The sequence below is a fragment of the Fukomys damarensis genome, unplaced genomic scaffold (assembly GCF_012274545.1).
Source record: "Fukomys damarensis isolate Sample0158 unplaced genomic scaffold, DMR_v1.0_HiC HiC_scaffold_18, whole genome shotgun sequence".
NCBI classification, from domain to species: Eukaryota; Metazoa; Chordata; class Mammalia; order Rodentia; family Bathyergidae; genus Fukomys; species Fukomys damarensis.
Window position 1 is genome coordinate 35,318,100 of NW_022900930.1, and position 23,256 is coordinate 35,341,355.

A 23,256-nucleotide genomic window follows, 5' to 3' on the forward strand; every position below is an offset into this window, starting at 1 on the left:
CCAATTTTGTCCGGTGAAAAAAAAAAAAAAAAAAAAAAAAAATTCACAGTGCAGTGTAGAAGCAGCATGTGCAGAGATAGGAGCCCACTAGAGGTGGAGAAATATGGAAGAAATGTTATTTTGAAAGCAAAAATGCCAACACTCAATAATTTTATAAGTGGTTACTTGATTTAAAGTTGTACTGACTTTCATTTTGTGATTGTCTTTTACTGTTTGCAAAAACCCTGATCTAGAAGAGCTGTGGATCTTCTCGAAAATGAAATATCTCAAACATTTTTCATATTAAATGATTAGTCTTTGATTTTAATAAGCAGACAAATATTAAACACGGTGATTTATCAGCTTAATTTTCTGGAAGGGAAAAACTTGCTTTTGCTTTCCATTTTCATGAGGTAACAAGGTTCAGTAGGAGTCTGGAGAGGCCCTTCAACATTGTGTACTTAACAAATATACCACTGTTCTCCTTCCTCTGTCTCCCTGTCCTGTAGAGTGTACGATTGAAGAAAGGAGTCAAGTTTTGAAGAGAACACAAGTTAATGGTATACCTGATTTTATGTCATGCAATTCCCCCCTTCCATTAACTTGGATTCTTCTTCTTATCGTTTTTATAACTTCTAATCCAAACTATATCCTATTGTACCCTACTTATCATTCCCATCCCACAGTAGCTTCTCTTTATTGTCCTCTTAGAGTTTATTGAGTCCAGGATAATAGGACGAAAAATATCTGACAACACTTCTGTGGTGATCCGTCTTCAGAGATATGAGTAAGAGAAAGATAATTGTAAATTGCTATGTCACTAAATTTTGGAGTGGTTTGCTATGCATCATTAAATAACCAAGACACAGCATTAAATACAAAAATTGTTAAGGGTTACAAATTAACCAAATGATCAAATTTTGTTGTTAGTCATTCCAGGCATATCTGACTATGGGTCTGTCCTTTGAAGATAGCCTGTTTATTTTTCAGTTTCCTCCTGTATAAAATGGTAAGTCAGCAATATCAAAGCTATCTCCACAGAGGCCTTGAGAGAATAAGAAGATGAAAAATGCATAATGTCCTTTTAAAGGATGCCAGGCATATATGGTATTCAATTTGGTGTTACTCATTATACTTCTCATTGACAAGCAATGCAGGAATGCTGTAGAGTAAGGACATTTCATGATGACATCAAATTTCTTTTTGGACCTTAGCCACCAATATGATTCTTTTACCAATATAGAAGTGGAATAGTTACCAGGTTTAAAAGCAAACAGGAGTAAAGGGGAATACAGTTTTCAAGTTGGGGAACTTGTCAATGAGTAGTTTATCTTGACTATTTTAGGGGAAAGCATTTCAGAAATTTATCATGACCCCATATCTGTATTATAAAAATTACAGATCATCGCCTAGGATAGGCAATGTGAAAAAAGTACCAGTTGTGGTCACAGCTAGAAATAGAGGGCATTAAAATTCATAACACACAGTAGTTTCTTGAAAAGGCTAGATCTAAAGATGGCAGGGTGCAAAAGAAACTCAAAGAATAAGGGATCACCTTGGAACGTAAAGGAGTCACTACTCCTACACTTAAAGAGATCAAGAGTGAGTTCAGATGCTGAACAAAGAGCATATTGAGTAGAGACTTTCATTTGGTTGGAAGGACAAAGTCAAATCCATAGGCAGATGGGAGATTTTTTTTTTCCTTCAATCTGTTCATGCTCTGCAGGAGTTTGCTGCACTCCAGACAGGTGGGCCTTTGGGGATAAGAAAGTGGGGACAAGAAAGTGAGGCAAATGGAGTAGAAGGAGGTACTGAAGGGGTCTGTGGAAGATAAGGAGTCAGAGGATCATGGGGTAAAAGGAGCAAGAGCAGACATATGGGTTCTCGTATTTAAATACAATAATGTGTTGCTCAACATTTCAATTGCTGTCAAACCGCATATCTTATTTTGGACATAAGATTATAATGGTGCTAGAAATCTCCACTGGCCCAGTGGTACTACCGCCATCGTAATGTTGCACATTTTCAGTGATGCTGTTATAAATAAACCTACTGCTTTACCACTCCTACAAAAGTATAGCACATAAAACTAGGTACTGTACATAAAACTTGATCATGATGAATGATTATGTTACTGGTTTGTGTAATTACTTTGTTGTGGTCTTAATGAATGGTTTTGAGTGTCCTTATACTTATAAAAGCAGTTTGCTATAAGACAACATTCCTTGTTACATTGGCGGCAGCTGCAGACATCTGTTTACCACGTCTCTTGATTGCATTGAATGGCCACATGGAATGACTGAGTTCTACTAAAGTACACTCACAGGATGTTAGTATATAGACAAAAATCAATGAATAACTCATTTCTCAGTATGTATACCATCATTAAGAGATGCTTAGCTGCACTTGAATTTTATGTATCTGTAGCAGCTTGAATCAAAGGAATATACTTCTGCTCTACTTAGAATAGTTTTTCAAGGCATGTAGGAAGATACTATAAAAAGAGGTATTGTACTCATTTCTTTCTAAATCTATGCTAGAAGTCACAAGGAAGAAATCCCATTACTCACTACTCTAAACCCATTAGCATCACTCCTTTTAAAGAATAACTTATGTCATATCTGTTACTGTGACCAAACAACAATTTCTTCATGACCAGGGGAGACAATGACTGGCCAAGTAGGGGGTTGCCTATTAATTCCTTTGCCCTAGAGGTTTGATCTGAAAACACTGGGATATGGACATCACGAAGGTCTAGCCCTTGACTACCTCCAGCTCTGCCTTTTATTCATGTCTTCTTGGGATGAGTTCTTATGCTATCTGTTTCTACTCCATCATCTTGCCTCTTTTATTACAGTTGTTGCTTAGAGACTTTATTTGCTTCTCTCTGGTTAACTCCTGACTCCATAGCACTCTGATAATCTAATATTGATTTACTCCTTCTGGCTGATTAAATTTCCCCATGGAGCACAGGCCCCGAGAAAATGCTCTAGGTACCAAGATCCTCAGGTGACTTCTTATAATTGCTACCTCACCATCCCATGCTCATTAAATATGGGTTATTAGTACAGTATAGCATTATGTTGGAAGGCTTAAAGGAAAGCTAAATCATGTTTATCTGAACCCACCTGAGGGCAAGCAGGCCTGAGGGAAGGAAGAGAGGCAAGAAGACAAGATGGTATTATATTCTGGAGGGTGAAATAGGACTGATTTGCAAATGTAAATATGAAGGAGAGAGAACATGAACCCAACTCATCTTTCAGTTTGGATCACACTTTACTTTGATTCCATAGATGGGAGAAATTTTAACATTTCACCCAGAGCAATGCGTAATAATGGACAGGTTTTGGCTGGCTTTGATCTTTTTTTGGATTTGTCAAACTCTGAATGCCAGAAAAGCATCACACGAAGAGAAGAACCACATGTGGGATGATGGAGAACTTGAGGATGACTCCATATAGAGCCAAGAACTTGCTACGGCTGGAGAGAACGTTCTGAACTGCAGATAGCCCTTTGTGAGCGTTATCTCCCAAGCACAACCAGGTCTAGGGCCACTCAAGGTGTGGGGGGGCCGAAGTCTGTGCTGGAAGGCAGAGGACTGCTCTCAGGCCTTGTTAGGAGACACACCTTCAACTTCCCTGGATCGAAAGCCATTTGACAAGTGTACACTGGGCCAATAAATGTTTGGATTTTAAAACTTGTAGATGAAAAGGAGGAGGTACGTTTTAAAATGTTTAATTGGCAGCATAAGTATTACAGGTTTATATTTTACATGGGTTGTAAAGTTGCTTTTATTTGGAGAAGGAGAAACACACCTTCTTAAAGGATTCGTCATTTTACTTGCAATGTTCTGCCAGGGTTTGGAAAGAAAAAATAACACTCAAACACAATAGCTCTCATAGTAGAGAGATGGCACTGACTGTTTTCCTGTGGAACATCTGTTGTTTAAATTGTTTTTTCTGTAATTAGTAAGAGTTATGGCCTTTGTAGTGTGAGGCAGCACACGGGCATGTCCCATCAACAAACGGTGAAACGAATGAATCACCTAAGACGTGTGCTACAGTCTTCTCCAAATAAAAACTTCCTCCAAATATTAAAAAATAAATGTGTTAACATACTCATGGAGCTTTCTGTGTACAATCAAGTAACACTGACTTCCATAAATGAAATTGTCAAAAGGGACAAGATGGTGTTTTCCTAGAAAATTTCCTGGCCTGTACATGTACTCTTGACCCCTGCATTCTCCAGTGGCTCCCTTTGAACTCCGCACTGATGAGGAATATGCTTTGACATGCTCAGTGACTTTTAATGCAACAACTCCACTTGTCAATGCACTGTACAAAAGTTAATGCAATTCCTTTCATCTTAATGCTTCCCTCTTAATAGCTGCCTGCTCAAAATTGAAATTACTTATTCTTTTAAACCAACCTTATTGTGCCAGGTTTTACAATGGTCTCAGAAGTCAACTGAGCTGCAGTGTTGTTGATGTGGTCCTTTCCCTCCTTTACCCAGGCAGTGATGACTTCATGTAAACGGATTGGGGCCAACACATGACAATGCATTCTTAATTAAAATGCTGGCTTCTAAACATGAAAATTAAATAGTACCATGCTGGATTAAAGATCATATCTGTTATGTTCTTCTTGGCATCACTGTTCTGTTTATGAGGAAGCACAGAGCCCTGGCTATGTGATGTGGGACTGGAGGCTACACAGCCATGCCTTCATCGGCTGCCTGGATGGCAATGTCTACCAGCAGAGGCGCCAACTTTCCTTCAGATCAACACCATGAAGGCAGCTGGGAATGTACAGTGGGGTTTTTCATGACGACCACTAAATAACTGACCAAAGCTGCCTTTCCCCCAAGTTTTCTCCGCACTATCTGGAGCAATGGAAGGACACCATTCATAAGCATTTGCTTTTGGAGAAATAACCAACAATTACCATGTTAGATGTTTCTAAATGTAAGATGGGGCTTACCCAAACTCTTCTGGGGCACCAAACAGTACAAAAGGTTGTGAGACCTACCCTAATTTATTTGGCATTATTGGTAATAGTAAAAAAAGTACAGATTCTGGGGCTAGCTCAATTGGTGTGAATTCCAGCTCCAATAGTAACTGGACAATTAAGTGATTTTCCTTAACTAGTCCTGTCTTTGTTACTTTTTTAAAAAATGGAGATAACAAATATTTAGTTTATTAACTCTTCTTTTCTTTTCTTTTTCTTTTATTTTTTTTTATTTTTTTATTTTTTGTATTGGGGATGGAATTTAGGACCTTGCACTTGCCAGGCAGGTGAGGCACCACTGAGATACATCCCCAGCCTGTATCTTATTAACTTGTCAGTCGCTATAGAATACCATTATTTTATGAACCATTATAAAGAAAAAAATGTATACGTTAGTCAACTTTTCATCCTGTGACAAAAGAACTGAGAGAAATCAACTGGAAGGGAGCAGAGATTTATTCAACTCTTGGTTTCAGGGATTTTAGTCCTTGGCTGCTTGGCTTTTTGCCTCTGGACCTGTTGCAAAGTGCTACAACACAGCTGGGTGTGAGCAGCAGAGAAGACTGCTGACCTCATGGCAACTGAGGTCAGGTGTGTGGGGGCGTAGGATCCTCATCTCTCTGTCAGGGATGCACCTCAGTGACCTGGCTTCCTCCCATTCAGCTCACCTTCTTAAAGGGTTGGGTCTACCACTTTCCAATAGCACCACAGGTTTTGACCAAGTATTTAACACATGAGTCTTTGGGGGACACTTCAGAGCCAAACTATAGCAAGGATCAACCAGGCAGATAATTAAAGTAACAAAATAAACAGTTGTCACTCAATGTGTGCGTTCTCAAGGTTATGGCAACCATACTGTGACTTCATCTGACAGTGGTAATAAAGTGTTCTGTTCTGTAAGATGTGTCCTGATTATAGATATGTTAAGTATTGTGAAAAATATGTTCTAGGATCCAAGAAATATGATCATAGGAACAATACAGGAAAAGGGGAATTTATACATGGAAAGCCCTGCAAAGAGTGTTTAGCAAATACTGAGTACTGAAGAAATGTAAGCTGTTACTATTATTATATTCAATAGTGTTGTTGGGACAATGACAAGAACTGTCACGAAGATTTAACTCTCACAGTGAACTTTTTACTGTACAATGACAACCACAGACTTGAGAAGACTAAAAATGACCTTTGAGTTTTAACTTCCTACCATGCTGAGGCATATGTAATTCTGCACAGTGACTGCACAGATTTATATATGCTGAAATGCTTCCATTAACCTTCTGATGTTAACTTTCAAAGTCTCCCCATTACATGATAACAAAGCCCCTAACAGGAAGGAGTAGGCCTAGTTACGACCTTACCTGTTGTTTGTGGGTAATGCCTCCTCACTATTATACTTTTAGAAAGCAGACTGTTCCAGTCTGGTCCTTTCATAATTCAATTTATATAATTATATGGGCAATTCTTAATCCCCAGCCATGGTGGTTTAAAGTTCAAAAGTGAATCAGAAATATTTTCTGCTTTTTCTCCTCAGATTTTATCAACAATACATCTGATGCTTTCTCTATGCACAAACATTTCTTGCTAAGACAATTAGTCTGAGGCACCTTCTAAGATGACAAAAATGATTCTGAAGATCTTTCTCTGTGTGTTACAGTTTGGATATAAAATGCCCTGCCCAGAGCTCAAACATTCAGAGGTGGGGCTTTTGGAATGTAATTGGGTCACGAGGACTCTAACTTTATCAGGGGGTTAATCCACTGATGGATTTATAATTTGATGGTATTATTGGGAGATAATAAAAACTTAGGAGGTGGGGTCTTATTCAATGGAGAAGATCATGTGAGCATGACCAGGGGCTATATTTTGTCCCTGGCTCCTCCCTCTTTGATCATTCCTGTCTCTTCTTCCTTCTTTCTTTTCTTCCTCCTTTCCTTCCTTCCTGCCTTCCTGCCTGCCTGACTTCTTTCCTTTCTTCTTTGCTTCCTCTTTATCCTCCTCTTAGGAAGAGCCTCCCCCATTACTGGGAAATACTTTTTCCCAGATCTGTTTTGATTTCCACTAGAAGTGTCACCTTAGGGAAAACCCCTTACTTTGCAGGTTATTTTAATTCCTCATTTCACATGGATCATAAAATCAGTGATTGGAAGCTTGTTTCTGCGACTTAATTTACCTCATATTGATATATGCAACAAGACTTCCTTGCTGAAACTCATAACAGAGAGAGAATAAAGTTTCTACTTGCCTTTAGTTATTTTTCTGCCAGGGAAGGTTTTGATTGGATTCCCTATCAGTGCTCAGGTGACTAACAGTTTACTCCCAGCAGATATTAAATATGAGACTATTTCTTGGCTCAAAGAAATTAAAATTAAATAGGAAAGGATCATTTCTGTTGTTACACAATTTAGATGCACTAGCTTGTGGGCTGTTTTCATATCTTGCTCAGCACAGAAAGCTCTACAGAGTTTCAGATTTGTAATTGTATTTGCTACAGTTATATCTATAAAGTAACTCCTAACCATCAAAAGAATGCAATGTGTAAGTGAAGTTCTTGAATTACTGTAATTATACCTAAACAGGTTCAGTGACCTGTGATGAGGTGTTGCCCCAAGCAAATAAAGAAACATGTCAGGTACCTAAATTGGCTCCCCAGAAAAGATTCAAGACATTGAGTAGTTTTGACTGTGAAAGTACCTAAAACTGTACAAATTCTTTCACAAAGAGTTATTTCACAGTAATTTGCATAGTAAGACAAACTTTGAAAAAGCACATTTTTTTCCTTTTAAGAACTTTGCGGTATGGTAGAATACTAAGTATGAAGAAAACACAAATAAAAGCCAATTTATTTATCCGGGAAAGGCCTGCATTTGTTACTCAAATTAGTTTTAGAGCTTTCTTCCTGCTAAAATGATTGAAACACAAAAAACTGGGAGAGGCAAAAGTGTTGGAAAACCACTTTCAATTGACTTTAGCAAATATTTAACAACTCCCTTTGAAGCAAACTGAGAGAAATAGCTAAATAATTTAATGAGCAGGAGGAAAACAATAGTCAAAGAAGTTTAATTTTTGGAAAGCTTTCCAAATTGACAATAATCCACAATTCAGCTGACTTTCACAGCTTTGAGGCTTATAAAGAGAGGATGGGGAGATAAATTAGTTGTATGAAGGGGTGTAGAGATGGAAAGAAATCATTTTTACTTGGCTTTGACCCCATCCCCTAAAGTGAACATGTTCAGTGAAAGGTTCTAGACAATTGTAAAGTACAGAGACAGGGGAAAATATCCCACGACTCCCTGGCAGTCTTTGTAAAGATTCTGACCTGAGATACAAATATGGAACTCCTTGTACAAATAGAGCCAGAAACACCTTTTAACTTCTACTATATATCTTTTCAATGATTTGTTTACTTATAAGTTTGAAATGTTCCCTATACTTATACTTTTGAAGTGCTCTATACTATTGTGAATACTTAGCAGAATGAAAGAAAATTGCAGTATAAAGAGTTTTAGAGAGGAGAAAGATTCAAAGACTTTTGTGAAGGTAGAGTATAGGGAGCTTATACCAAAGGCAATAAATGGCAATAAGTGATAAAAGGAAGCACTTTAAAAAACATTTATAAATAATACATTTAAATTTATTAAGATACTACTGTATGCCTGATGGTTTTAATGTTTTCCATTTTAATTGACCTAATAGTCATAATTACTCTAGAGGTAGGTAGTTTTGTTAGTTCTATTTTACTAGAAAACCCACTAAGGCACAGAAAATTTAAAAAACCTTCCAAGGTGATCTAACACATGACAGAGACAAAATTCATACTTTTGTTCAAAGAATCCTTATTGTAAGCTAGTAGGAGCTCCTGACGCTTGTTCTGCAAGTGAATTTTTAATTTTAAAGCGATTACCTGTGAGTATCCTGTTTGCTTATGGCTTATCTCATTAAATATAGAAACATGGTCATTGGGACATAAACTGATGCTAAGGTCTAATTGCTGCTGCAACTTATGGCTAGATACCAAGAATGGTTCTAATCAATTAAAATTTCCAACTTCAGTAATTCTTTATATTCGCCTGAATGTTGAGACTGCTTCCTGGTTCCCAGGAATATCATAAATTTCAGCAAATGATATCAGCAGCATAGTGCCATTGGTTGGCAGGCAGAGGTGGTAGGCATCTTCTACCACTCTGTACAAATCATTAAATGATGATTGCAAAAAACAGGGGCAGTTTGACTGGGTTTAGTGATACCAAGTTGCTCCATTTCACTGAGGTATGTAGGAAAAGATTCAATAGTTTTACTACTAATGGCCTTGCCTTTAAGCTACCATAGAGGTGCAAACAAGTTTTAAAGTGAGAATTGCAAGCAAGGGGACAGGTATTAGTTGGGCAGTGAGGTTGAGTAAGAGTGGCAAAGCTAGAAAGGGGGCAAAACATCAAACTAAACCATATCCTTTAATTTCCTAGCCACAAAATGGTCTTCAGATGAGTCAGAGATAAGGTTGCAGTTTTCATTTCAGTGAAAGCTGTCAATATGTTGTTTAATGATTTTGGTTTCTAGTTCAATAGAAATATGAAGTTCTAGGGATCATTTATTGGCCTCTGTGAAATAGAAAGGACTCAATTTTTTAAAACTATATACAGAGAAAGAAAAGATTTCATCTAGCATGCTCAAGGCCCTAGTTTTGACTCCCAGCACTACCAAAAAATTAAAAATCTTAAAAAAAAAGTTTTAAAATAAACTTTAAAAAAAAGGAATAGGAAAACAAGAAATTACAAAATTAGGTTTTGTTTTCTTATCAATTCTGCCTTATTTCCCTTGCTTTTAGACTTTAAATGTTATTAGAATGGAGACAGCTTGTTTTGTAAAATAGTTATAAGAGACTCTTGTTGATCTTCAGACCCTCTTTGACTATGTGTGTCTAAAGGTCCACTTACAAATGGGAAGCTCATAGACAGACTTTTATATCTTCTACAACCAATTATTAAATGCTACCATAAAAGATCTTGGCATGAGACTGAATACATACATTATTCTGTGGAAACACCACCAAATCAAAACAAAAGACATTTTAAAAGCTCTGAATGTAATTTAAGCAACCCAGAAAAACTGACTAATATACAACTCATAAGTGCAAATGGCTAAGAGCCATACAATTCAATTCACAATGCTCACCACCAAGATATTTTCTCAATAGATTTTATGTACTACATGCAATTCATTAGAAACTTTGCAGCATAACTTACCAAACACACAAAAGGAATAGTAGAATAAAATTTAAAATTGAGTATTTTTCAATATTATGTATAAAACAGCAATTCATATTTGTGTCTCCACTGTGTATCTTAAGATATAAAACACTTTAAATAGTTGAAGCCCTCTGAGTACTTCCAACACATCATATTCTTTTCATTTCTGTAGTTGTCATTATGTGGAATTATGTATATTTGTTATGTGGAATGTGGCATTCATCATTCCTGTGGATTTCTCTATATTTTTACCATATCTATAGGCCTGACGTAGCATTGTTTTGCAAGTGAAACCAGAAATGAATAGATTTATTCATGAAATATACATGTACTGTTTTTTTTTAAACTTGATTTTTGTTTTTTGGTTGATACTGTTTAGGAGTTTTAGGTGGTCTTTATATATACATTTCATTTATATATATACAGTTCATTCATTGTATGAATACATTGCAATTTAACTTACTCATTTTTTTCCTTGGTGCATAAATGTTTAGGTTCTTCCTAGCTTTTTTGGAAGAATGCTACTATGAAGACTCATCTAAGTACCCTTGTACACATGAACCAAAGTGTCTTCCAGGGATATACTTAGAAGCGGAATTCATTCATTTGGTTCTGCAACATGTATTTATTGAGTGGCTATTACAAGGTAGACACGGCTCTAGGCTGAGAATGAGTAAAATGGATAAAATTCTTACACTCAAGAATTTTGCATTTTAGTGAAGGATCTAGATGATAATAATAAAAAATTAAACAATATTATTTGTATATATTTACATATGGAGGAACAATGCACATATTGTCAGATTTTTTTTCATATTGTTAATCTGGTGGTGCCATGTGATACCTCATTGTTGACTAGAATCATTAATAACAGTACTCCTGGGCTAAGCCCTCTGATCTTAATTTTACTCTGAAGGTACTGAATATTCATAAGCTATTGGCTAGCAGTGCTGTTGCTACATTTTCCTAACCAAAGTAATCAATAAATGGGATATACCATGTACTGATAACCTTACTGACAAAAGCACATCGATGGCTTGCTTTTGTTCTTAGAGTCTTTGAGGATACAGAAATTTCTACAGATAGAGCTGCACAGATTTGATATGGATAATCTTATTAGACTTTTCTTTCACTCATTAAGCTTATTGGTAGATTTTAGATATACAATATGATGACGTCAATCACTGGGAATTTGTGCCTTCACATGATATATCTTGGATCTTGTTTTACCCATCCCCCCATCCGCCCCTTATTTCCAAAGACTTCATTTCTGTTGTTTCCTTTTTTCATACCTATTCCTTACTGTCTTTTCTCTCCCCTCCCCTTCCCAAACCCCTCCCCTTCCCTTCCTTTTCTCCTTTGATCAAAGTCTTGCTAATATAAATTAATTGGAAGCATTGGAGGTGCTGGCTTCTGATTATAAAGAAAGAGAATTTAATTATTTTAATTAAATATATTAAATAAAATTTTACAAATAGGGAAGGGTGAAGGAGGAGATGGGAGGGCAGGGGTGTTGGAAAAAAATAAGAGCCAAGACATATCATGCAAAGGTACCAGATCCTAGTGATAAATGTGACTGTATTGTTTGCTTTAAATGTACCAATAAACTTAATGGGAAAAATTTTTTACAAGACTAATAATGATGACCAAATAGGCATCTTGTGATCTGTTATGACTAACTGCATTTAGAATATTAAAGCACATGTTTGGACTACTGATGGAATTTACTTACTGAATTAGGTGGGTGTTTAAAAATGTTTTATCTGTTTTCCTTTTGAGTATATACACATTTATGCTGTAATGTAATAGGAATATAGGGATGTATTTGGACCACTGTCTGTAAGTGGAAATGCTTTATTTTATTTGTAGTTATTTGTCAGAGAGTTATTCATCCCCCTTTAAAAAAACTTTTTCAGGGGGGTTTATGTTGATTTACCATTATCAACACTGAAAAAAGAGGAGAATAACTATGAGGGATTATGGCTTTTTCATATAGAAAAGTATTCCGGAAATTGTTATGCTTCCACTGTCTTTGAAAATGTTTGGAGTATAAATTCCATGCCTCCTAGATTTTAAAATGTGAGAGTTCCACTCATTTCCGTGTCTGGAGCCAGACACAGCTACTACCACAGCAGCAGCAGCACAAAGTCCTCCCACTGACCACAGCAGGTTCAGGAGTCAGAAGATGTGAATTATTTCAGTCTCTGTGACCAACTGATTGTTATGAGGATACTTGGCACGTCGTTTTACGCTTGTCTATCTCAGTTTTCTTAAAAGTAAGTGGTTTAAAATATACAGTTGCTATAATGAACTATTTTTGGCAGTCTAAAGTGAAACTGTAAGGACATCAGAAGTAATTGTGCACTAAAAATTTTCACAGTTGTTTTTGAATCAACCCACAAAAGTTGAGAGTAGAGAGAACAGAGAAGGTAAACAGATCTTTATGCTCTTCTGAAGTACTGCATGAAAGATATGGAACATTAGGACAAAATTAGAGAAGCGTGATTTCTGACTTGCTTTTTAATGCAATCATTCAAGTGGTTATAAATAATGTGCAGATCATTCCAATATTATCTACGTATATTCAGTTATTTTACACAACTTTTCTTTCATCAGCTTTGCCCTCTTTTGTTGAGATTTCGCTGGGTATGCAAGAATAGAGGGAAATCGATTTTTTTCTGCTTTATTTGTGGTTATGACTGGTATATTTACAACATATGAGGGTGAGGGGAATATACATGAGTATAAATGCCTTGAAATATCTGACCTGGCTTCTCCCTACTGTTTCCCTCACTCCTCTTCTTGACTGGGGCTATTTTTTCTACTTATTAGTTTGGCTATGCCCAGGTTTCTAGAACAAGCAATATCTACTTAAGGTAAATTGAAGGGTCTCTGGCTAGCAGCTTTGTAGTCTACCCAGGTGAACATAGCAACTTGTTTCCCTATTCTGGACCCAGCACAAATATAGTCACTAACATCTTTCCTGGTTTCCTTAGAGCTGAGTCCCTACTTACTGCTTTGTTCTTGTGTCCTTCTGGAGCTGCGGTCCTGCTCTCACTTGTCTAAATCTCGAAGGGTCAGATTTTCTCCTGTGCCACAGTCTTTACATATGGAACCTGAGACCTGCTGCTGTACTTGCCTATGCTGCATCCCTTTAAGTACCCCAAAACCTGTCCACTGACCAGCCACCCAGCTCCTTTGCATACGCCGTTTCCAAGCACAGCTGCCAGCTCTTTACAAGTCTCTCCAAATAGCAACAAGTACTTCTTGGGCCTTCGCTTATTTGCTTCAGATTTCCCTGAATGCCTCAACTCTCCATAAGTCTGTTTGCTGCTTCTGGGGGGCCCTGGGAGAAGGCGTTCCAGTATAAGAGGCTTCTCCAGTGTCTGCCTGCTGGTTTCCAGGAACTAATGTAGCGTTCATTACATTCTAATGTCCCAGCACAGGATCTTTTTCTTAAATGTTTTCCTCCTTTTACAACATTTCCTTCAAAAATTTTGACTGTCACACATCTCATGTGGCCAAAAGAGTTCAACATAATTAGGCATTTCTTACACATGGAAATATGTGGCCCAGATGACAGATATAAAAAGAAAAGAAAAAAGTACAAACTTCAATGTGTATTTACATTTCCCCTTTCTAAACAAAACGAAAACGAGGATACAAAAATGGCTGGCTAATTTTAAACAACGGAGCATTATATCAAAAATTTAATTCTAGTAAGAAATAATTGCAATTTTTAATCAATATTGGTCATGGACTTGGGTACACTAGGAGATGACAAGATAAATTACTTAAGCTAATCAAACTGTAGCTATTAACTAAATTAACTACTCCAGGCTCCCACCAGGGAAAAAAGGAGCCAAAGCATGATTTTGAGTGATGCTTAGAATTGCAAAATGGTTAATTTGAGTATAAGGGTGAATTTTAATAGAGAAATTATGGTCTGCTCACTTGAATTGATCCTTCAACTCAAAATAGGTTACTTTTTGTCATTTTTGAAAGGTTATAGTGTACTTACACTGGAAATACATTTGGAAGAGGGCTATTTTGGAAATAAATATACATGAAGCCATATTTTATTTGAAACGCTGGGGAACTGCTTTGCAGGACATGTCAGTAAATGATTTGTTCCCGAGAAGAGTGAGTTTTTAAAAAATGTAAATAGAATCTCAAAGAAATAATTTCATTCCCATCACAGGAAAAATAATAGGAAAATAAAATTCTTACGGAAAGCATAAAGATGGACTTTATAATGACAGAATTACATGAACATATTAAGAAGTTTTATACCGCCCCCTGCTGCCAATTTCTAAAAGAAATAATGGAAAAAATGACTGCAAACCGACAAGGCGAATGAGTTGAACAAATTGCTTGGGAAAAAAGGCTGCCTTTATTGAAACCACTTTTCAGCCAGCAATGCTAATGCTTACTTCATGTTTTGTGGGCAGTAATTTGTGAAACGAAGAAACCAACACTACCCAATTGTGTGTTAGCAACACCAGGTGAAATGTATAGTTTGTGCTTTGTGACATATTGTGAATTTTAAAATTACCAGTGTATAAATTTTTATCCGGTGGTATCTAATTTACTACATTTGCAAATTAAACTATTTTATACTTGCTTTTAAATATTTATACAATTTAGTTAAAACATTCATTTTAATAATAGCAAAACCTTTTGCAATGAATGAATGAATGCTTATTTCTGTAGTATAACCCTGACAAAATGCACCTGAAATCACGAAATGAGAAATAATGAAGCTATTGGGTAATACTAATGCAGTGACGTCACAAATTAAAGGTGGAGTCGCCATAGGGAACTCCACAGCATGATTCCCAGTCCCGCCCTTTAACCTTTTTGTTCAGCAGAAGGTATAAAACCCACAACTAATGAGGGAAAGTTACAGATGTTATAACAGACAGTGCTGTGAGACAGCAAGGGTGCACTCCTATTTTATTTCACCTGCTCTCCAAGGTCCAGAGCCTGTGCGTAAATACTGGGACCTCTGGTGCTTCCAGCTTGGTTTCTCTTTCCTTGTTAGAAAATCCCATCATTGGTTGTATCAAAATGGAGGTGTGCACATGTACTTGTCTTGCCTGACGAAGTGCCAGTGTAGTTCATACTCTAGTGTACCGCAATATCCTCTTATGCCTGGCCTCTGCCCACCCTTGAGATGCAATTTCCTACCTCCTGACAGCTTCCAACCATCTTCCGCAGCTCATATTCACATCTGCACATCAGCTTCCTGTGTTAAGGTGCCCTGGTCGTTATTAATTCTGGAGTCCCCCATAACAACCAGATTGTGTTCATTGTTGCCTGTCACATCCTTTGTTTTCTCCGCAATGACAGAAATAGCCTGCCAGGGATATTAGCACTAAGAGGATTTTTCAAGTTGACATGCTTTTTGACCTTGTGGGTACTCGATAAAACTATCTCAGTGACCAGAGGGCTAACTACACAGGAAGTCTTTACACCTCTCCCATTCAAAAAACAGCAAAATCTTTTGAAATTCATAATACAAAGGTCTTACCTGATTCTAGGAGTTGGGTTCCCAGTGACTCTACACTCCAAATAAACGCGACTTCCTTCCTCGACCTCTTGGCTCCTCAGCTTCTGGATGAACCGAGGCGCGGTCTGGAAATGGGGGGCCTTCAGGGGTTGCGGGTGAGAGGCGCTACTGCACCGTGGCCTCGCCACGGGCTGGTCAGCCTGGTAGCAGTGCATGGCCTCAGGCCGCTTGACCTCTGCTTCCATCTCTTGATGGTCTTCTGTGGGGCTCTGGCTGGCCGAGGTACTCCTCAGGTTCGATGGCTGATTTTTAGGAGACAGATACCCACTGTCTGGTGATGACAACTCCCCGTTTGGGCTCCTGCTTCTTGGTTTTACTCCTCTAAATATGGATGTCAGCTCCTCGATAAAATTAGCCGCCTTGTCACACAGCTCACTCTGAGGACCAGCCTTGCTTTGATGTGCCGGTTTGGGCTTCTCATTTGTATTGAGAGTTTTTGCGCCCCTTTTGCCAGCCTTTCGGAGGCTTCGGATATAACTGGGCCTGGCAAACTGGGGAGACACAGCAGATTTCCTCCTTGAAGCAGGTGAAGTGATTCTCTCATTTGGTTTTTCTGCCGGAAGCTGGATAGATGTTAGTTTATTATTCTGAAGTCTTCCTGAAGAGATTTGCTCACCCAGCTTGGTCTCCTTGTGGGAAGGATTTTCACAGACGCAGACAGGAGAGGAGTTGAAAATCTGTGAGATCTCCTTCTCTGAGTCAAAATCCTCTGTTTCAGAGTTGGCTATAGCTCTCCGGGCCAGGTCAAGGCTCTTGTTTATCTCTTCCTGGCTAAGAAAAGCCGACAGTCCCGGGAAGAAGTCAGCATTCTTGCTTTCTTCCTGCATGTCTGATAAGGAATCGTAGAAGGAGTCGTGGGAGGAAGTCTCTGACATTTTTGAATGGTTTTCATACACACTTGTTTTCAACAGAAAGCCAGAGGCCCTGAAACCTGTTTTCTTCTTGTGTTCTGAAAGACAACATAGAATTATTAGTAGTAATGGTTTTCCCCTATTTTTTCATAACACTACAAATCTACCAATTGAGAGAAACATCAAAGAGAACAAATATATCAGTTTTTTCATTCTGTGTGTTGGAAGAAATGTCAGGTATATTTGTATTTATCACTTATAATTTTAATGTAATATTTGCCCTATAGGTGAATATCCAATGTCTCACTAACCAGTACTGAGTAATTCAAGTAGGTGTTACCTAGAGCAAGTGTGATTAGCATAGCGAGGCGCTCAGAACTTCTTGTAGTCTCCTTCCTATCCACACACCTCATCGAAGCTCCTACTTCACTCAAGTTATAAGATTGCCAGCACGTTGATATTTTTAGTAAACCTGACTTTGCTTATCTAACCCGAAAACATCAAATATATTTAAAATATTCCAGTTTGATTTGCTTTTGGTTTTCAGTAAAATATTTGAAACTTGACGGTCCCATCCTTTCCCTGGGTGCTGTCATTCTCATTCATATTCATTCATTCAACATGATTCCAACAGACAGTAAGTTTATTGAGTTTCAGGCGCAGGAGAGGCAGCTGTGCTCCAGACCAAGGATTTGCAAACTTTTCCGCTGAGGGTCAGAGAGTTAACTAATTAATTTTTACTTTGCTGCCATTGTAACTACCTAAGTTGCCATGGTAGTATGAAATCAACCACGTGAATCAGCACAATGTGTGCCAATAAAATGTTACTTGTCTTCATTTGATTTTTACAACAGTGTAAAATTTTAAAAAAGAAAGAAAAACAAAACAAATTCCCCAAACCTGTTACATTTGCAGGCTGTACAAAATATGCAGTTGGGTGGATGGTTCCAGAAGATGAAATTTACTGACTGTTGATCCAGAATAATGACACAATCCTTACATTCATGGAGTTAAAAGTCATGTGGGGCAGTGACATGAAGGAGATGGAAAAGACATTACACAAATGTTATAGAAATAATATAAAAGTTTGATAGGACCCTAAGGAAAGTGAAAAGTGTCTGGCCTAATCTAACCTTCAAGGACAAGTGCAAGAATTGGGGGTTTTGCCTAGGACACTAAATGGGAATACCATAAAAATTAAAAGGTGTTTCATCATTTATAAAACAATTAGGCATTGATTTAAATTCTACTGTTCTTTGAATTATATATTGGGAGGTAATGACATCTCATTGTTCCAAGTGTACTTTTCTTTTTCTATATATTATTTGTCGGATAATAGGAGAAACGATCTAGCAAACTTAAGAATTGTTCTTTGCCTCAAGATTGGTTCTAACAGTCAGTGAAGGAAGCTATCTAGGTATGGTGATGCTCAACTTTATAGGCTGTGTCAGGAGTAAACTCCATGAGACTTTCCTTAGGTAGCTGCGTCTCACGAGGTCCAAATTGGGTTGGTTGTTTTGAAGCAGCTTACCTTCCAGGAAATTCACTGATTTCAAAGAATATTATGAGATTTAAAGGAGCATCTAGAAATCTATCTCAAGAATATACCACCACATAGGATGCAACGATTCATAGAATCTGTTAATTCAACTGAAGATATTTAATCAGAGATCCTATAGTTTAATATCAACCTACTGTGTCTTCTTTAGTTGAATGCTGTACTGTTGTCCTCAATGTTTTTTTAGGAAAATTATTTTGTTGTGCTTGAATTCCAAGTTTTCCCCATGCTAATCCTATTCTGCCTGCTAAGGTAGGCACTATTCTCCTCACAGTTTTGCACAATGCTTCTAGTAAATCCTGTAAGTCCACTGGAATGGTCTGATTATTGGTGCCCCTTTGTGAACCAAAATATTACTGTAATTCCTTTGGGCTTCAGTATGTAGCTATCTTAATTATTAAAATAATCAGAATTGTTTATGGAAAAAAGTTGTAGTCAGTATATTTTGAATTATTGAATATGTTTTGCTCCTGAGAAACAAGCATTAAAAGGTTAATTTTGAAAAGGAAAAATCACAGCAACTATAAAATAGTAGAAAATGAATATACATTCAAGATTTTATTTAACTAATTAGTGTCAAAGTGAATAACATTTTACAACACTTTCAAAGACTGTTCTAAAGACCAGATGCATATGTGGGCAATTAGGAAAGCTAAAATGAATTGGCTAGTTGGTTTGGAACTGAATATACCTAGAAAAATAGAATAGGGCATTAGAAGTAATTTATGCAATGTATTACTAGAAAAAATACTTTGTCTATAAGTTATAACTTGCATTCCTGTAAGATTTCTACAACTTACAAAGTTGTCAAATGACCTTGTTAAAGACAATGAACAAATGGTACAGATCCCTACAGAATAAGAAGACCCTGGAAGACGCCTCCAGAGACTATCCAGCACTTCTTTGAAAGGACAGCCAGTATTACTTTATCTATTTAAAAGTTATTCATGGCTTATTCCAAGAAGACAGGTTTTTTTTCCTCAGCACAACAGCAAACATGGAAGATAACGTGTAGAAGCCCGGGTCAGGCTTGGGACCAGCTCCTGGAGTTTGGGAAGAGAAGAGATACTAGGTACTGTAAACCTGGAAGAGACATAAGGATGAGAAGGGAAAGAGTCTTGGACTAAAAGTATGTTTGTGTACTGAAGGAAAACAGATCATATTTTCATTTCCTGAAAAGTTCATTTTTCCTTGGGAGACAAACCACTTGTTTTTTGTTTTGAGAGAAATTCAGTTATGCATTGAGCTCAGTGCAGAAAGAGATTTTGTGGCTACCACACCTAGAGAAGGGGAATCTGATAATCCAAGCAGAAAACTTTGGTTCTTGATATGAATAACTTGAAGCATAATCTGAGATAATTGTCCTGCACACAAAAGGATTACACATTCCAAATGTGTTTAAGGTAGAGCGACTACATGCCCAGCAATGTGTCAGGGAAAAGGATATAACTCAGGAGAAGACAAGCTTTTAGTCCGTTCAAAACATAATCTATAGCAGATACATCTCAGTAAGAAACACATGCAGTTTAATGCATCAGTGCTATGGTGAGAAAAGAACAAAGTACTGGGGTGGCACCCAGTCGGGATACCAGGGTAAAGATCAAGAAAAGTTTGATGAGCTATGGTTGAAAAAAAGATACTTGCTGATTGAGCACATGTGGAGATGATGCAGAGGCAGGATTGCAGATCTCTTACTTCCACAAGAGGAATATTTCTGTTAACTAATACGTTACAGTGGAGAGAGAGACAAGTTTTAAGAAAAAAATAAGCTTAATTTTGAGTTGAGCCATTTGCACTGGGGAGACCTCTGGTGTTGACATCCAGAAGGCAATTTAGGATGCTTGGCTAGAACTCAGGAGAAGGAAGCACAGAGTTAGGCTGAGCATTTTCAGTCTATTCATGGCTTTCTTAAGCCACAAGAGTGGATAAGGTTTTGATTAAGAGATAGAGTAAAAACAAGAATTCTCCAGAGCTTTGGAGGCAAACCAGGACAGTGAGGTGTCATGGGGATTGGAAAAGAAGAAGAGTGTCCCTTTTACTTTAGCAATTGGGAAGATTTGGCATCATTCATAGCAGCAGTTTCCCTGTATGTGACAGAGATGAAAACAAGACTTCTATGAGAAGGAAATATAAATTGTAAATACAATAAATTCGTTTGAGATTTGTAGAAGAGAAGAGAGATAGAAGTAGTAGAACCTTTTTTTTTTTTTTTGCTTTTTTTGGAGGGGAGAGGAGGAGGAAGGGGTTTTAGGAGGGAACACATTTAGGATGGAATACCTTTTTCAATGCTAGTAGAATTACTAGACAATCAGAAGCTAAATACACAGATAAGAAAGTAGGATGGCTAACAGTCCCCGTCTCCAAAGAGGTGAGATGAAATGAATTATTAATATACAAATGGTGCATTTGGCTTCAGGTATGGGAGGAAACAGTTCTTCCATGCAATTATCAAAAGAGAAAAGCATTAAAAAGTGTGCTCGCATGCAGTTACACAGATGTGGGTGGGGGTGAAAAGGAGAGCTTGAAACTTGTGTATCTGGAAATTCATGAGGACAAAAGATAATGTGAGTTATTTGTAAAGAGAGAAAGTTCTCTGAGGGGGATTTGTGAGCAGAGCAAGGGCTTAGCTGAAGTCAGATGCGATATATTTATGGTGTCATTAAGCTGTGTCATTGCACAATTCTCTCCACCAGAGCTCTTCAGGCCAGGTGAAGGCATAAAGACAGAAGATCTAGGTTTTGACACGCATGTCAAAGGGAAAAGAAGTGGGCAAGGTTGTTGAGAACAGGTATACTCTGAAATCTACGCTGGACTGAGATTTTGGGGTAAGAATTTGAACATGGAGAACTTAAGGGGCTAAAGGCCCAAGGGAAAACAAGTAAAGCTATAATGAAAATGAGTGAGAAATTGAGAAGGACACAGTAAGATAGTGAAATATTTAAAATGAATACTGAGGAGGTACAGCTTTCTGACCCCTGATTATGTTGTTTTAAAAATTGAAGTACATTTTTTGTCAAATTTTAATTTTACCATATATTTGGTCATTAAAATCATCTTTGTTGAAGGTATAAAATTTGAGATTTGAATAGCATATACATATAAAACTATCGTCACATACTAATTAACACATCACTGAGATATTTTCTTTCTTTTTAGTAACAGATACTTACATTTTCTTTCATTTTTTGTTTCTTTTTGGTGAGAATACTTAAGATCTATCTTCCCGACTACAGTCAGTGTGATTGACTATTTTTGTAGAACAATGTCAGGGTTGAGTAGTTCAGAGATTCTTCAGTGCACAAAGGCTAAAGTATTTATACAGACCTTCACAGAAAATAATATTTTCCAATCCCTGGTGTAGAAGTCTAGTTACCTAATAACTCATATAGTGTGCACAATGGTGATAATCTTGATAAAGATAATAGCTAGTGAGGGTCTGCTTACCAGGAGGTAGGCATTGTGCCAAGAACTGCTATGTGGATTATTTCACTTAAAATCTTCACAACAGGCACCGATTTAGAAGAAGGAAATTGAGGTGAGCCTTCTGAGAAAGAGCCAGGATCCAAGTCCAGGCATCCACTCTGGAGCTCGTGATCCTAACTGTGCACCTCACCAACATTACATTACAGTTTTCACAGCTGAGAATCCTAAGCAATATAGCCAACTAATAAAACCAAGTATTTAAAGTCAGAGCTTCACTTTTAATTCAATTATATTTTAGTGTGAAATGAACATAATAGGATACAGTTTAAAGCTTAATGAACAGCATTATATAAGGAAGTATACAGCAAACTTTACATAATGAAAATGTTCAATTTTATTGTTAAGTAGGGAGTGTTTGCTGGAGGCATATTATCTCACCTACTTATTAACTTATATTTTGGTTTTAAAGAGGCGCCACCTGACAGGATCCAGTTGTCCGGATTAGGTGTAGCTTAAAAAATGCTTGCTCAGTGAAAAAGAAAATAGCAGCTTATGGCATATCTGGTTCAGATTTAATTTGCAATGCATTTGTTGCTGCTGGAACATGTATGTGGTCTAGGGAAAATGCTCATTCAACATGCTGAACTAGGGAGGTTTCCAGGTGGCCCAAGTTCCCTGGAAAATTACGCTTCAAAGATTTACATGTCAGTCAACACCCCACAATTAAAAGGTCATAATCAGAAGGAATGAAATACAACTGCAATCATCTCCATTATTTCTCTGAGATTTCATGTTTTATGTCAGTGCCCTTGGCAGGTTAATGCTGGTTATAGATGCAGAAAATCGAGTAGACTAAAAAGACCCACTTACACTGCTTTATGTGAGTAATGAGGAATTGAGGAAACTGCCCAAAACACTAAAGTGTTTCTACTTTAGAAAGCAGTATCAAAACGTTTTGAAATTTTGAGGAATAAAGGTATCTTGAGTACCTTTAGACCTTTCCTGTGCCCTGCCTCTACTTTTTTTTCCTGGAAATTCCTTTCTTCTTTCTCTCCTCTTTGTCTAGTTCATCTTTGTCAATCTCCATTGATAATTCAGCATAACTGTCCTTTCCGCTAATACACATAAGGCACTGCTGTTATCTTTGAATTTGTGTAGTTCTGGGTTCTTCTCCATAGGGAAAAGTAATCCTTTTGGCCTTGTTCATTTTACAGTCAGAACCACCTTTTTCACTTCCCTCTTCTAGAATGGAAAGTTGAACATGAACTCAGTCGAACAACTGTTTATTTGTGCTTCAAGAAAGGCAAAGTTGGGTCAAATACAGCCTCTCTCCTTTAATGGTTTTTTAGTTCACTAGGAGGGATCCGTCAAAAGTGAAAAATAACTCAACCAGTAGCTATTAAAATAGTTTAAACAAAGTGCAATAAAGATAATCACATTTGCCTATTTTTGTTTTTGTTTCCTATGCTTTGGGATCCAAATATTTCTTGCTCATTCCCATGTCCTGAAGTGTTTTTCTTATGTTTTATTCCAGAAGTTTCATTGTTTAGGTCTTAGATTTAAGTCTTTAATTCATTTTGAGTTTTTTTATAACCTGTAAGATATGGATCTACTTCGATTTTTC

At 37.3% G+C, this 23,256-nt stretch overlaps 1 protein-coding gene across 1 annotated transcript in view; it reads right to left on the reverse strand.

Moving 5' to 3' along the window:
* LOC117283223 (palladin-like) overlaps positions 1-23,256 on the reverse strand; it is a 343,850-nt gene that overhangs the window by 315,079 nt on the left and 5,515 nt on the right. Inside the window, exon 2 of the mRNA XM_033765554.1 lies at positions 15,762-16,749. Coding sequence (XP_033621445.1) covers positions 15,762-16,675 — 914 coding nt within the window. The 5' untranslated portion in view covers positions 16,676-16,749. The remainder of the gene's footprint in view (positions 1-15,761; positions 16,750-23,256) is intronic.